The following is a 14,261-nucleotide window of genomic DNA, read 5'->3' on the forward strand; positions in this document are numbered from 1 at the left end:
ATAGTGCTAGTAATAGTAATAGTAATAATGATAGTAATAGTGCTAGTAATAGTAATAGTAATAGTAATAGTGATAGTAATAGTGATAATAATAGTAGTAGTGAAGTCCGCGGTTGTTCTCGATTCGTAACTGGGGAACCTAAGGCGGGATACAGAGTGTTGTTGATGATGATGGTGCTTTTCAGGATGAGGAAGTGTCAAGGGAGTCCTCTGAACTGGAGCAGCAGCGAGAAGGGTTACTAAGAGAGCTAGAGGAGGCCGAGCAAGAGGGTAGGAAGATCAAGAGCCGACTAGATGCTCGGATAGGAGAGTTAATACCATCAACGGATGAGGACACCTGAGACGATGATGATAATGACCTCTCACTGCAGTAGAATTCACTACGTTATAGTTCCTTGATCGGGCCGATGGTGTTGGGTTCCTGGGGCCGCCGCTGGTACCGTTTTGTGCTGTTGGTACCAGTGTGGTTAGATTTGCACATGGTCAGCTACATGTGTTGGTGAGAATATGAAAATTCCGAGGAAATTTTGGAAAACTCTTGTTAGTTTCTGCACACTTGTAGTGAATATTCTCCCAATTCTTATATAAACTCCTATGATAAGTGAGGGAAATATTGAGGTCATATTTTGCAGCCCTGGTTGGTAGAAGGGTTGTTGGTTGATTTCAATTTCACAGCTAAAATGTTCTCCTTTGGCGGTCCTCACAACGGAGGGGACGATCCTGTAAACCCTCAGATGGGCGGCTTCCTCCAAGGCTTCTTCGGAGCTATGGTAAGTTCCTCCTCTACATAGTGGGAGTAGACGGGTCTTCTGACTTGAAACACCGCTGTATTGGTAACCATCCTTAACGTGTACCTTTCGGTCAGTCACGTAGCGTTTTATCGTAAAATAGGAAATTTCAATTTTCCTATTACCGCTCCCGAGAAGCGGCATGGCCCTCCTCCCGGGCAATGCTGACTAATGGCATGCCCTTCTTCCTTGCACTTCAATGCTCCCATCTAGGATATTCTTATCTTTTCTAGTTGGGTAATCTTAGAAAATTTGTACATGAAAAAAGGTTATATTATGGTCTTTGAGTGTATTCACTTTATCAGGGCTCGGGCGGCACCTTCGACGTGCAATACCATTGCTACCCTGTGAGCTTTCTGGGTAGGGAAGAGTTGGAGAAGGTAGGCTGGAGAACTAAGAACTCTCACTCGTCAACGAGAAACACAGATTTTTCGAATTTTCCTAAAAAAATACGCTCCTTATACTTTTCCAATTTCAAATTCGGCAAGCAAAAGTGCAAAATGAATAAATGAAATTTAATTGTCGTTGAGTGGAAGAAGTTTTTCACGAAATGAGAGTTCAAATTAGTGAAGTTCAAATCTGCCGAATACAATACAATTTTTCGATCAGTGAAAGCTCGGTCGGAGTTGGTCTGTGTTCGCCGAATTTAAACTTTCATTCGGTGAAATACTTCTTTCACTTGATGAAAATCAAATTCCATTCATCTAGTTTGACTTTCTGAATTTGAGATTGAAAAAGTGTAGTTCATCAGTAGGAGTGTAGAGAGCATGCCGTTCTGTTGAGAAAATTACGGAATCCGCGAGCTTTCTGCCAACGAGGAAAGTTCCCCTGTGAAACCGGAGCACTGGATAGCCAGTCACAGCTATGTCAGATGTTACTCGCGACCATCATAGACATTTATATTAGGGTTGCTTTCCTCAGCTGAGTTTGGAAGCTTTTTCACAAGGAGATTGTATGCTGTATGAATTTGGGTGGAAGTGTACAGAAACCAATAAGAATTTCCTGAAATTTCCTCAGAATTTTCATATTGTCACCAACACATGTAGTTGATCATGTGTATATTTCCTCCCCACTGATTCCGACATAGCGACGCGCGCAGTCTGTTCTCCTAAGAGGTTGATGTTTTCTCATGTGTTCTCAGGGTAATAAGATTCTCCTGCCACAGTCAGCTCTGGACCAACTAGCACGGCTGAATGTGAGCTACCCTATGCTATTCCAAATATCTAACTTGAAGGAGGTAAGATACGGAATAGGTCCGAAACATGCCATCGTAGAGGACCCTCCCAGGGCGGTTCATAACATCCTTTTTGTCAGCCCCGTACGACCCATTGTGGCGTTCTGGAGTTTACGGCTGAGGAAGGGTTCTGTTATATCCCCTATTGGATGATGCAAAATCTAGTCCTACAGGAAGGTGAGCTTCCTCTACTCTCCACTGAGTACTGGCTCCGTGGAGGAAACTATATGTGCAGTGCGCACCAATTTGACACGCAAACGTGCGTTATTTTCCGAGATTAATGAGAATCAATCTGGAACTATATCGCATATACAATGTAGCAATGGCTATGAACATGTGTTGTAATAAAAGTAACCGTTTGGGACTGCTGTGATGATAGCGATAAATTGTTCACCATAATTTTTCCTCTGAAATAGCACACATTTGCGTATCAAACTTACAGTGTCAAATACTTGTCAATTTGACACTGTACATGGCTAACTATGGTTGCATATGCGAATATGAAATTTCTGGTAATTCTCATTGGTTTATACCCGAACTCCTGAGCTTAGCTGAGTAGAGTGAACATATATTCCAACGCTGCTGATTGCAGGGGATATTGTTCGAGTGAAGAACGTGTCGTTGCCGAAAGGACGGTCGGTGAAGCTCCAACCAGTGACGAAGGACTTCTTGGAAATTCACAACCCCCGGGCGATTCTGGAAAATTCTCTAAGGTGATGGAAACTCGCGATAGAGCGAATTTGAAGGTTTTCTTTTCAGGAATTTTGCGGCCCTCACGGCTGGTGATAACATTGCTATTCAGTACAACAACAAAACGTAGGGATACGTGGACAAGGCTGCTGATGAAGTTGTTGGTTTTCTTGGCAGATTCGAAATTGAAGTTGTGGAATGCAAGCCGGCGAATGCCATTAGCATCATTGAGGCGGATGTTTCGGTGGGTTGAATGACGTATGATGGTGATGATGGGGAGGCGTCCTGCTGGTCAGGTGGAGTTCCTAGCGCCCAAGGACTATGTGGAGCCGTCACCGTCGGCATCCCAAGCGGAGGAGATGCCGGGGACATCTACGGGAGCCCCGGGGACGATAGCTAGCAGTGGTGGGTTGGCAGGGTCGTATAATTTTGGCACAGAAAACAGTTTGTTATATAGGATCCACTATGTAGAGTTATATAGGATCCAATATGTAGAGTTATATAGGATCCACTATGTAGAGTTATATAGGATCCACTATGTAGAGTTATATAGGATCCACTATGTAGAGTTATATAGGATCCACTATGTAGAGTTATATAGGATCCACTATGTAGAGTTATATAGGATCCACTATGTAGAGTTATATAGGATCCACTATGTAGAGTTATATAGGATCCACTATGTAGAGTTATATAGGATCCACTATGTAGAGTTATATAGGATCCACTATGTAGAGTTATATAGGATCCACTATGTAGAGTTATATAGGATCCACTATGTAGAGTTATATAGGATCCACTATGTAGAGTTATATAGGATCCACTATGTAGAGTTATATAGGATCCACTATGTAGAGTTATATAGGATCCACTATGTAGAGTTATATAGGATCCACTATGTAGAGTTATATAGGATCCACTATGTAGAGTTATATAGGACCTTGTTGGCAGATACCCAGTCCAATGCCGAGAACATCGAGAGTGCCTCTCTAGCTGGCAAGACTGTAAGCTGTGTTGAGCGATGAGGAGAGGGTCTGCTGACTTTCAACCTTCAGGTTCTCTTCCAAGGGAAAGGAATGCGACTCGATGGTAAGCCATTGTCGTCGAAGCAGGCAAAGGCAACACCAGTCGTGGTAAGTACAGGAGTGATGATAGTCTGTGATTGTCAATGCCCTCAGGTCGGCGCCGATGGTCGTAACATGTCCGATCCTTGGGGGGACAAGCCATGGACACACAGAGTGAGCTCGACTGCGCTGTGCTTGTTCGCGGTGGATTTGATGATCGTCAGGTTCCACATGGCGTGCCGGCGTTGCCGCCCTTCGCGTTCCGCAAAGTGATGGCCGAAAAGCGTAACATCAAAGCATAGGTAGACACTTAGTCGGTTAGTAACTGTACTTTGTTTCAACTAAAGTAGAGGATCGAGTTGATATTCGTCGGACTTTCTATATGGCTTTTACGAGCTGCTGAGGTTCGCAATCATTTGCCTGCTTTGCTTGGTCATGTATGGGATCCTCCTTGTTGTTCACAGGACTATTAGAAGTAGTGCTAGTCACAGGACCATTAGGAGTAGTGCTAGTCACAGGACCATTAGGAGTAGTGCTGGGCACAGGACCATTAGGAGTAGTGCTGGTCACAGGACTATTAGGAGTAGTGCTAGTCACAGGACTATTAGTAGTAGTGCTAGTCACAGGACCATTAGTAGTAGTGCTAGTCACAGGACCATTAGTAGTAGTGCTAGTCACAGGACTATTAGAAGTAGTGCTAGTCACAGGACCATTAGAAGTAGTGCTAGTCACAGGACCATTAGTAGTAGTGCTAGTCACAGGACCATTGGAAGTAGTGCTAGTCACAGGACCATTAGTAGTAGTGCTAGTCACAGGACCGTTAGGAGTAGTACTAGCCACTCCCTTATTGAATCTCATATAATACGCTGTGCTGAGTCGGTTCTCCTGAATCGATGTGACGTGAACGCTAGAATCCCGTGTTAGCTTTCTAATGGTCGTGGTGGTAGTATTATGAGTATCTACTCCTACACCAGGCCGCGGTTCATCCTCCTAGGCTTGGCCAGTCAGCGTTGCTCGATAGGTCGGCAGTTCGTAGAGTGGATACGTATGTGAGTGCTCACTGTTAGAGTCGTCGATCTTCACTACTTGGCTCGGCAGGCACGGTGATGGCGTGGAGAGGGGTCCTGAGGATTTCACCACCTGGAATAGTACCTCTCCTGTTTTGGGTGAGTATAACATGCAGAAATGTGGCGAGTAGAATTTGGAGTGCTCTTCTCATCGGTGGAATTGAAATTCTTATTGGAAACTGCGTTCCCTAATTGACATCCTTATTCTCCAACAAAATGCATAAGTGTAAACCTCAAGCGCTGAATTGATGTCCTCACTACTTGTGTATGTGAATGCCAGTGTGGGGAAATACTCACATGCTCGAGTACATGTGTTGGTGACAATGAGGAGATTTTAGTAAGTTCTCATTGATCTCTGAGAATTCGTGGTGGCCAAACTCTTGAGCACAGCTGGATGAAACGAACATATATATTCCAGTACTCACTCCCCGACAACGCGGTTCTATTCGTAGAATTCATTTCCGCGTGGTATAGCTGAGAACTGCTGCTGATTAGCGGCTGTTTGTTGTGGAGAAGCTCTATGCCAGGACAGTGTTGGTTGTTCAGTCCCTCGGCTGAGTTCGGGAGGTCCTTAGGGTGGAAGTGTAGAAACTAAGAAGAAATCTTTGAAGATTTGCTCTGGACTTCTCTGTTCTCGTTAACACGTATATTCGACCATGGGAATATTTTCTCACACTGTGCGGGACTTCCGGTGTGTTCCATCTAGAGTTGTTCATTACAGGGGACGTCTCGGAGTCTGAAATCCTCATCCTACTGAGGCCATGGGCGACAGATCCAGCAGGGGTGGCCAACAGCGCGGTGAAAGCATTGACCTACTTCGGATTGAAGGAAAAGGACTTGGTATGCATCTCCAGTGTGGGAAAATATGCATATGACTAAGTACATGTCTTGGTGGCAATATGAAAATTCTGAGAAAATTTTGGGAAACCTTATTAGTTTCTGTACACTTCTACTCGAATTCACATAATCAGCGAGGGAACTCCTGAGCTGAGCTGAGAAGGGTAAACAATATTCTAACTCTGTGCATCTCTTATCCGGAGCTTATGCGTTATTTGGACAGGCGCTGGTCCATGGCTTGCCTTTCCTGGCTCGAGGGAAGTACCGAATACAGCACGCCCTCTATCCGCAGAGGGTGGGAGAGGAGGTACCGGTGACGTTAGTGAACCAGAAGCAGCCTAGAGTGTATGCTTATGACAAAGTGCCCGAGTTGGTGGCGCTATCGACGTTGGCTAAGGTGGGCTCGGGTTCGATTCCCACGGCCGGTATTTTATGTAGGCGTTGGGAACTACCTTCTATAAGCGCATCGAGATTGGCACGAAGCTTGTCAGGAGTAATAGGGCACCGTCTTGGGAAGTTTTCCCGGAGGTTGCGAAGGAGGCCCTTGCGAGGTCAGTCTTGCATTCCTCGTGGTGGAGGGGGAATGCCATCGCTTCCGTCGACAATATCAAAATTCTGAGGAAAATTTGGGAGATTTTCGGGAAAAAGGCTCGAGTTTTTCCAGTACTTCTATCCTAGATGGTAATTTTAGTGGAAGAAATCACGAGCTCAGGTGAGGAAATGGAATATATATTTCCACTTTTCCTCAGGATCCACGGCAGTTGGCATGAGAGTACTTTATTCGAGGACGACTGTGACAGGTCGAAGGTGTTTGCTCGGGCGTTGCCAAGTGCGAAGGAGTTTGGTGACGTTGGAGAGAGCCAGCCTATCAACACGTGGAGACGAACGGCTGATCTGACGAAGGATCCGAAGCCGGTGGGACTGCAGCAATCGGGAGGGACGAGGGGACAGGGGAGTGGTAAGGCAGGGAGGGGCCGGGAGGAGCTGCTGACGAGGGTGCTACAGCGGAGAGATGATAGCGGGGGCATGGGTGTTGGTGGGAAGATGAAGTGGTCCTCATCAGCGAGACCAGCGATGTGATGTTTCGGTCGTTGTTGGAAGCGGTTGAGTTTAGTGCAAATGGCTATGAGAAATCTTGTCAGTTGTGGTTTCACTCTTCCTCGTCTGTGGTCAGAGGGCATGTAGAGGGGGGGGGGGGAGTTGTGATGGAGTGGATGGTGTGGTCAGGTACGACAGGGAGGCTATTGCGAGGATACTGGCGGAGACGGACGAGCATTTGATGGGGATCGGCAAAGGGCCTCGGAGGTCTCTGCCTAGAGAACTTCATGGCTCGTTTTACGCTAGTCCTGGGGCTTTTTCTGAGGTGCCTCGTCCAGGGATCGAACCTGGGTGGGTTGGTCTGAAGTGTTGTAGGTATATCGCTGCTCTCACTCTCGACGAGTGTCGGAGTCGGCGGTCCCGGATAGTAGGCCAGTGAACTTGGGGGAGTCGAACTCGACATTGGGGTGATCCAGCTCTGGGCTCGAACATGGGAGGTGATGGGTTAGATACGAGGTGGCCTCGACGATGCTTAGACAACAAGAAGCAATTGACCATCTCACCAACGATTTGCACAGTGTCAAGGATGTAAAGTTGTTGTTGTATTTGTTGTATTTGTTGTATTTGTATTTGTTGTTGTTGTATTTGTTGTTGTTGTATTTGTTGTATTTGTTGTATTTGTATTTGTTGTTGTTGTAGTTGTTGTTGTTGTATTTGTTGTTGTTGTTGTTGTTGTTGTTGTTGTTGTTGTTGTTGTTGTATTTATTGTCGAGTACGGCTGATTACGTGAACGCAGTGATTGATTCGCATTCAGGCACAGGCTACTTCGTCCAGGGATATACTTGGTGAGTTGACGAGTTCGACCAAGGCAGTGGAGAGGAAGGTGTTGGGGGAACTAGCAGCAATACGGAGGGAGATGGGAGCAGTGAGGAACGACTGTAGACGGCAGTCCATAGAAAGGGAGAGCGTTTCGCCTGTCTGTACCAAGAGCTGCTCTGACGACCAGATTACGAGGGACCAGCTGAGTGTGATGGACAGGTCTCTACAAGCTAGGATTGACGCTATTGAGAAAGCACTAGATGCGAAACTGGACGGGTTCCAGCAGGCTGTGGAAAAATCACTTCTGGTGAGGGTGGCGAACGTTGAGAGGAAGATGGGCGACATTTCGCCCAAGCTGGATTGCTCTATAGAGGGTGTGGAAGACTCGATGGCTCGGATGAGGAGGACGGTGAGTGGGCAGGAGGATGCTATGGGCCGGCTACAGAGGGAGATGGAGGGTCGGAGAGGGGTAGAGGAGGAGCTGTTGGCGATGAAGGGCATCGTGGAGTCGCTGGAGAAGGAGAGAGTTCGCCGGGAGGCTAGGACGGGTGGGATGAGATGCTCTCTATTTCTAGAATGGTTTTTTCTCAGAGGAGTTGTCGAAGGGCCTGGTAGCTTTGGAGAGACGAGTGAATGAACAGAAGAACAGGTTGGAAGGGTTGGATGGGGAATCAAAGAGGGAAATTGCGGAGGTGCGAAGGGTTGCTCAGGAGGGGTTAACAGCGGCAGGACCGGAGTTTGAGAAGAAACTGGCGGCTGTGCTTCAACGTAGTGTGGAGAAGCTGAAACTGGGAGGAGTCGCTGGTCAGGGGGATAATAGGGTAACGTTACTCGAAGGGAAAGTTGCAAAACTCACGGAGCAGTTTGACGTTCTTGAGGCTATATTGGAGAGGGACTGGCGGAAGCTGGATGAGCTATGGAGTAATAGAGGGTGTGAAGACGTGATTGCGATGATAGAGGAAAGTCTGGTGCAGGATAGGGAGAAGTTGGGCGAGTTGTGGTATCGATATACGGAGGAAAATGGGTGGGAGGAGAGGATCGAGAGGAGGGTGGATCAGTTGGAAGCTGATAAGAGTGAGCTTGCTGATAAGGTGAGTGCAGTTGACGGGGTGATGGGGACAGTGAAGGGAATTCGGGAGATGGGCGAGGACCTGCGAAGGACGAAGGAGGAGGTGGCGGAGTTGAGGGGATTGTTGGAAGGCATGGAACGAAGAGTAGCTGGTGTGGTACAACGCACGGGCGATTTTAATGGAGAGAAAAAGGTGGGGGGAGGGTAGAATGGTGCTTGTGATAGAGCTTTTGGAAAATTGATGATGTTGGTAGTGTTGGTTTTCATTCTTAGTATTGGGGATATCGCTCAACAGAGCTGTGGAAAAAATTTCGAAAGAATTTGAAAATGTCGTGAAAAATCGAGTAGTAGAGAGGCTGTTGTTTGTTTTCAGACTGGAGATGATAACACTGTTGCGGAAACTGAGAGTAATGAAGGTGTAATTCAAAAGCCTTCTTTTAGCGAGTTCTCGAGTAGTGATGACGTCGTGGTTGTTTTGGGTGTACCCGAACAGGTGAGGGGACGTCGGAGTGGTATGAGCCCTATTGCTGGTAGCAGGATAAGGAAGAGGGCGTTGGTCGGGAGGAGGTCAACCAAGGAGAGTTGGAAGGTGTAGCGCGAGAGGTGGGAGGGTTTGTGTGAGTTCAGAGTCCAACGTCTACGACAACATGACTTAGCTAGAGTCATATCGATCCACATCAGCTCATGAGGGATCAGATGCTATTATTATTACTGCGGTTTTAGCCAATTTTATAGTAGGCGGAAACCGCAATGCTAGCAGTAGTAGTAGTAGTAGTAGTAGTAGTAGTAGTAGTAGTAGTAGTAGTAGTAGTAGTAGTAGTAGTAGTAGTAGTGTAATAGATGTAACGAGGCCTATCCTGGGGTGATCTCAGAGTCCATCGGCTGCATCTCCCGGAACACCCGCCGTTCCGCAATGGAGTAAAGAGGATGAGTTGTCCGGGCTGAGCAGCGACTTGGATGTTTCGGAGCCTCTCAATGAGACTAAGAATGACAAGTTTTCGGCTGAGGCGAGTCGTGACAGATCCCAGGTACCCGCAGCGTCGGGTCCCTCGTGTCCAGAGGCGCAAGACTCTGCTGGTGGGTTTTAAGGCGTAGGGTGACTCTGAGTGTGACTGTCATTGCAGGGCCCGAGCATTCTGTCGTTAGGAACAGAATTGTAGTTGATATGCGTCAAGAGGTAGGAGCTCGAGAGCTTAGTGAGATACCCTTGCTCACTTCAGTCGGAGGAAATCGATACAGAATCGGCTGATGGGGTGATGGGATGAATCTTGGTACCGCTGAGGAAGTCCTTGTGTTGAACTCTCAGACAGAAGAGCCTCGACTAGCCTCCTCTCATCTGGTCTTGACAGCTGAACGGGAGTTGGACAGTGAGCCATTCACCGCAGCTAGGGTGTGTTGTAATGAGCTGTGTTCAGCATCAGTGGAGGCGGCGTCGGACGTTGAGTCGATCCCAGAAGAGCCTGGCTTGGATGGAGACACAGAGAAGGGCGCAGCTGGGGTGGGCGAGGGGGAATGGCAAGCGTGGAGTTGGTTAGATTCGTGATTGAGGTTTCGTAGTGTGGCAAAATATGCACATTATCAACCACATATGTTAGTGACAATATGTAAATTCTGCGGAGATTTTGGGAAATTTTTATCGGTTTCGGTATACTTCTACCTTAATTCGTCTATGAACTTCCATAGTCAGTGAGAAAACCCCTCAGCTGAGGGAAGCGAACATATACTCCAACACCGAATATTGTTAGTGTAGTTTATACAGGTGATCACTGTGGAAGAGATTGTCAAGGAAAAGGTGTCCTACGACGATTGGGACGAGGAAGATTTCGAGTTTTGAGTACCGAATGAAGCGGCATGTGTCATGGAACTCATGCTTTTGCCTGAGCTTCTCTTGTGTATGAAGGTTGCGTTGTAGGGAGTAGGAGGATGTGCTCTGCATGATCGAGCACATCAACATCCTTCCCGTGAACACAGGGGAGTATCACATCATTATTAGAATACTTCCCTGATCTTGCAAGATGATACATCCATAAGACCCTCATCGCAGATGCGGATGAGAATGATTTCAGTTGACTATTTCATGCCTTGAGACAATTGATTTCCTATGCGAGTTGATCCTCTCTTCACTACACCTATCCTTGTTTCACCCAAGAATACCAACGATAACTTATTAACGCACCGAAGTGCTGTAAGAAGGGTACGTGTCCCGATAGAGCACTGGGCGGCTACTTGCCACATTCAGGGAGGAGGCAAGCAGACAAGCACTGTCCAATTGGTACAACCCGCGGCGAATTGTGCATATATTATTACGTAAGTCCAATCAGGATTGACCGCTGAGTGTAGCAGAACTTCAGTTACGAGGAAGACAGCTTCAGCACTAAAGAAGTCGCCCCTTTGTCAACTCGAGGGCAAAGGTTTTCTCTGGAGCCTAGCGGGAGTGGTCAAGATAGCGTAGGCCTTTGTATCGAGCGTTGAGTGTATCCGTGCCTCGACTTTGCAGTTGTAGGTAGTTCGTCTATGCTACTATGATTCCCAATCAAACGAGATTAAAGTTGTCTCTCTCGACACAGAGGACGGCCGCATTGAGGAACTAACCAAGTACCTTAGTCGATTGGTCTCTCGAGTAGTTGTGGAGCTGGTGAGTGGAACTCCGATTCTCAGGCTCAAGGTGGATGGAGCTGTGAGTTGCATCGAATGGTTCTCTCTCAGCTCGCTGATGATCCTCTGTGGAGACATACTCATGCAAGTTCCTCATAGTTAGAGAGTGCGCATTGGAGCCCCTATTTTTTCCAGGGAGATGACTCCGGATCCACTCGAGATAACTCGGACTTCCCGTATAGAGGCCCCGAGACATTCACAGATATGCCGTGCTCACAGCATGAAGGGAGTTGACGAGCTCCTCGTTTATGGAACTGGAGGCGGCTCAGTGTACGTGAGGAAACCGCTTAGAGTCGTAAAGCAATGGTTATCATAGGACCTGAGGTAGCCTCTTCAGGCTCTCACCTACCGCCGACGGTATTCGCTGCTCAGGGAGGTTTCTGTGTTCGGGTCGGATCACTGCTGCGGTCCAGCTCAAACAAGGTCCGTCCGTTGCCTCGTCTGATCACGCGATGTGGAGTCCATTAGGTTTGATAGTTTGTCGTATAGAGTCACATGAGGATGGAGTTGGATCAAGCGAAATGTATTTCTCTCGGTCTGTCTCGGATGAACTTACTGCTTCTCGATGCAGGTCCCTGAATACCATGGGGCGGGAAGCATCTCTGGACAGGTGGGAAGACCCCGTTCACAGGGACACGCCCGATTCTCTCTTTCCATTCACAGGTTGATGATGCCTGACGGTTCGTCTCTCCCTGCACTGCCATTGGACTACTCCAAGGAATTCGCCGTCACGTTACCGACAACAGTGTGGGTCCCACGTTATGCCAGCTAGCTCGAGTTGTGTCCCCACATCATTTTAGATTTCTGTGTGTTATCGAGTTGGTTGACGGAGATAACATTGATGGAGCATCAGTTTCTGTGATTGAGCGTGCGAGGACCCGCATTGATCATCGATACGTGAGAGCACCGTGCTTGCAAAGAGCAGCTTCTCATCATCAATCTTCCCTCAGAAGTGGCTCGAATGCATGTCGGACTGTAATCAGCCGCTATTCGCAACTGCTGGTTCTTCACTATCCCAAGTGCAACTATATCGGTGAGTGCATCTGTGGTGGCTTGGGCAACCATGACCAATGGACAACTCAACTCTGGGTCGTGCTATTCTTGAACACTCAATATTCCGGTACTCGATAGCTTCTTGGAGATCCTTGAGTCGAAGAATACTTCGTCAGTAGTGATCTCTCCGTGAGCTCAGGTATGAGAATTGCTCGATAGCATTGGTTGAAACTGTAGATCTAAGAAGAGAAGTTACAGCTTGGGCGGTAAGAGAATATTCGAACGAGGGAGATTGATGCTCTTCTGTTCAGACGACTTCACAGATACGGGGGTTGACATTTCTGGGAACATCGCGCGTTTCAGTCCTCGTATCGACTACTGACGAGGAAGATATGAAAGCTGATAATAGGCATGCATTCGCCTGGGCTCAAAAGGCAAAGGTGTGACCCACCTTGGGATGCCATCTCGTGGTATCCGGCCGAGGAATCTCGCTGTGAGATTGCACGTCTTCGGAGATTGGGTGTCGCTTTGATGGAGGATTCATTATGGAGCCAATGGCTTCGAGCCGTGAAGACTCGGCCTTCGCCGCGCACTGAGTGACCAACTTTATGTTCTCGAGATGTACCTCGTTACATTAGGCACCTTCGCAATGGGATGCGGTGACATTCCGACTGCAAGAAAGCGTTTCTGACTCTCCTCATGTGGGATCAGCTATGGAAGGAACTCCTCAAACAGGTATATTCCTATGATGGGAATAAGGGATACAAATTCTATCCCTTATTGCTCTGAGGTCGACCCACTCTGCAGATACTACTATAGACACGAACCAACTTTATGCTGAGGTCGTATCTCTTAGACGGGAAACGGAACAGATGCGCGATATGGTAGGAACTCTGTAAGAGAGGACTTTCAGTTTAACTCTTCAGGTGAACAAGATTGGTGATGACGTCGCCGCAATAAAGCGGTGAGTATCCAGAGCGGGAAGTATCGCATCCCTTGGGTCGAAGTTAGTGACAGAAACAAAGCATTCCCGTGGTCGGAATATTTCCTTGAAACTTTTTGGTTCTAGCACTGCTCGCATGAGTTTTACGTGACTCGATGCTCTGTCTCAGGTTGATGGAGATGCGTCTGTCTCAATGAGATAAACTCGGGCGAGGGTATCTATCCAGACAGCCTTTAGGAGGCTCGGTACGACCGATTTATTCACCCTTGTTACGGTGGTGTTGCACGTATAGCAAGAGTTTCGCCATGACATTGTTGTGCAAGAGATTATTTCATTCAGTTCACAGGATCGTTTATGGCCACACTTCCACTCGCCCGGTGGAGACTCTCTACTATAGAGGTGATTTAAGCGGATTGGGAGATGCAACAAGAGGAGCGGGCTTGACTCACTGTGAGTAACTCACAGCTTGGGAGTCCAAAAGCTCCTAGTTGCGCTCTTCGAATCACCTGGAGAGCGTGATATCTTCTTTTCGCACCTGTATCCCCCCTATTCAGTTGAAACAGTAGTGGTGCTAGTCAGAGGACTTCCTTGTTGAAGGAGTAGGACGACTACTCTACTACAGTAGTATGAGCAAGGAAACCTTGTCTGTCAGAATTAGCAGGCATGATCAGTAACAAGGTGTAAAACCCGCCATGCAGGAGCCGTCGGAGGTCAAGACGCACTAGCAGGCTTGTGCTTCCAAATATTCCTTGGAGTGACTCCAAGGAATGTACTGACTCCTAACTCGATCTTGTATGGCTAAGCTGCCTAGGGTCGGACCGGTTCATATATCGAGTGCCGAAAGCTGAATCATGAGGGGGAGGAGAGGACCTCTCCGAGAGGTTATTAGGCCGTTGGAGCAGCAACACACAGTGCTTCCGTTGTTCACTTATAAGTTGTCCACAAGGGGGAATATCGACGGACTCCTGGGTCGCAAGGAGGCAGGCAAGTAAACAGTGAGGGAGCAAGTGTGGATCCTTTTGCGCTCGCCGCATCCCGTGCGGCTCGCTGTGACTCACGTCGTGA

The 14,261-nt window shown here is 47.7% G+C and overlaps 5 protein-coding genes across 5 annotated transcripts in view; 4 read left to right on the forward strand and 1 right to left on the reverse strand.

Annotated features, from left to right (window-relative positions):
• The window catches only part of Pmar_PMAR006862 (hsp90 co-chaperone, putative), a gene marked incomplete at both ends in the record, with an annotated part of 598 nt that extends 356 nt beyond the window's left edge, over positions 1-242 (forward strand). The window contains one exon of the mRNA XM_002788124.1: positions 185-242. Within this exon, the coding sequence (XP_002788170.1) occupies positions 185-242 (58 nt within the window). The remainder of the gene's footprint in view (positions 1-184) is intronic.
• Positions 243-637: 395 nt separating this feature from the next.
• Pmar_PMAR006863 (conserved hypothetical protein) lies at positions 638-4,088 on the forward strand. The gene is made up of 12 exons (XM_002788125.1): positions 638-769; positions 1,093-1,167; positions 1,929-2,024; positions 2,102-2,198; positions 2,614-2,734; positions 2,781-2,837; positions 2,889-2,955; positions 3,008-3,116; positions 3,663-3,715; positions 3,767-3,844; positions 3,890-3,949; positions 4,000-4,088. The coding sequence occupies exons 1-12, from the start codon at positions 680-682 to the stop codon at positions 4,075-4,077; spliced, it is 981 nt and encodes a 326-aa protein (XP_002788171.1). The 5' UTR covers positions 638-679; the 3' UTR covers positions 4,078-4,088.
• A 65-nt stretch (positions 4,089-4,153) lies between these two features.
• On the reverse strand, positions 4,154-4,633 carry Pmar_PMAR006864 (merozoite surface protein 2, putative; the record flags this gene model as incomplete). The annotated part of the gene is made up of 1 exon (XM_002788126.1): positions 4,154-4,633. One exon carries the CDS (start codon positions 4,631-4,633, stop codon positions 4,154-4,156), a length of 480 nt encoding a protein of 159 aa, XP_002788172.1.
• A 93-nt stretch (positions 4,634-4,726) lies between these two features.
• Pmar_PMAR006865 (conserved hypothetical protein) lies at positions 4,727-10,439 on the forward strand (the record flags this gene model as incomplete). Its single annotated transcript, XM_002788127.1, has 17 exons — positions 4,727-4,796; positions 4,843-4,941; positions 5,564-5,682; positions 5,903-6,076; positions 6,118-6,230; positions 6,429-6,728; positions 6,907-7,011; positions 7,227-7,305; positions 7,532-8,084; positions 8,128-8,798; positions 8,979-9,098; positions 9,143-9,208; positions 9,478-9,682; positions 9,730-9,782; positions 9,912-9,972; positions 10,021-10,103; positions 10,365-10,439. 17 exons carry the CDS (start codon positions 4,727-4,729, stop codon positions 10,437-10,439), a joined length of 2,946 nt encoding a protein of 981 aa, XP_002788173.1.
• Positions 10,440-10,677: 238 nt separating this feature from the next.
• On the forward strand, positions 10,678-13,393 carry Pmar_PMAR006866 (hypothetical protein; the record flags this gene model as incomplete). Its single annotated transcript, XM_002788128.1, has 16 exons — positions 10,678-10,799; positions 10,845-10,912; positions 10,957-11,053; positions 11,109-11,200; positions 11,264-11,344; positions 11,396-11,530; positions 11,598-11,683; positions 11,729-11,783; positions 11,832-11,870; positions 11,924-12,007; positions 12,061-12,157; positions 12,565-12,693; positions 12,892-12,988; positions 13,061-13,137; positions 13,180-13,217; positions 13,366-13,393. Exons 1-16 carry the CDS (start codon positions 10,707-10,709, stop codon positions 13,391-13,393), a joined length of 1,296 nt encoding a protein of 431 aa, XP_002788174.1. The 5' UTR covers positions 10,678-10,706.
• Positions 13,394-14,261: the final 868 nt, after the last annotated feature.

Source organism: Perkinsus marinus, assembly GCF_000006405.1.
Source record: "Perkinsus marinus ATCC 50983 genomic scaffold scf_1104296928836, whole genome shotgun sequence".
Taxonomy (NCBI): domain Eukaryota; phylum Perkinsozoa; order Perkinsida; family Perkinsidae; genus Perkinsus; species Perkinsus marinus.

Bases quoted from the DNA above. Each gene is read 5' to 3' on its own strand.
- Pmar_PMAR006863 (XM_002788125.1), top strand. From the start codon at position 680: ATGTTCTCCTTTGGCGGTCCTCACAACGGAGGGGACGATCCTGTAAAC. The intron at 2,838-2,888 runs GTAGGGATACGT...TTTTCTTGGCAG, and splicing joins ATTCAGTACAACAACAAAAC to ATTCGAAATTGAAGTTGTGG. The intron at 3,117-3,662 runs GTGGGTTGGCAG...CCTTGTTGGCAG, and splicing joins GGGGACGATAGCTAGCAGTG to ATACCCAGTCCAATGCCGAG.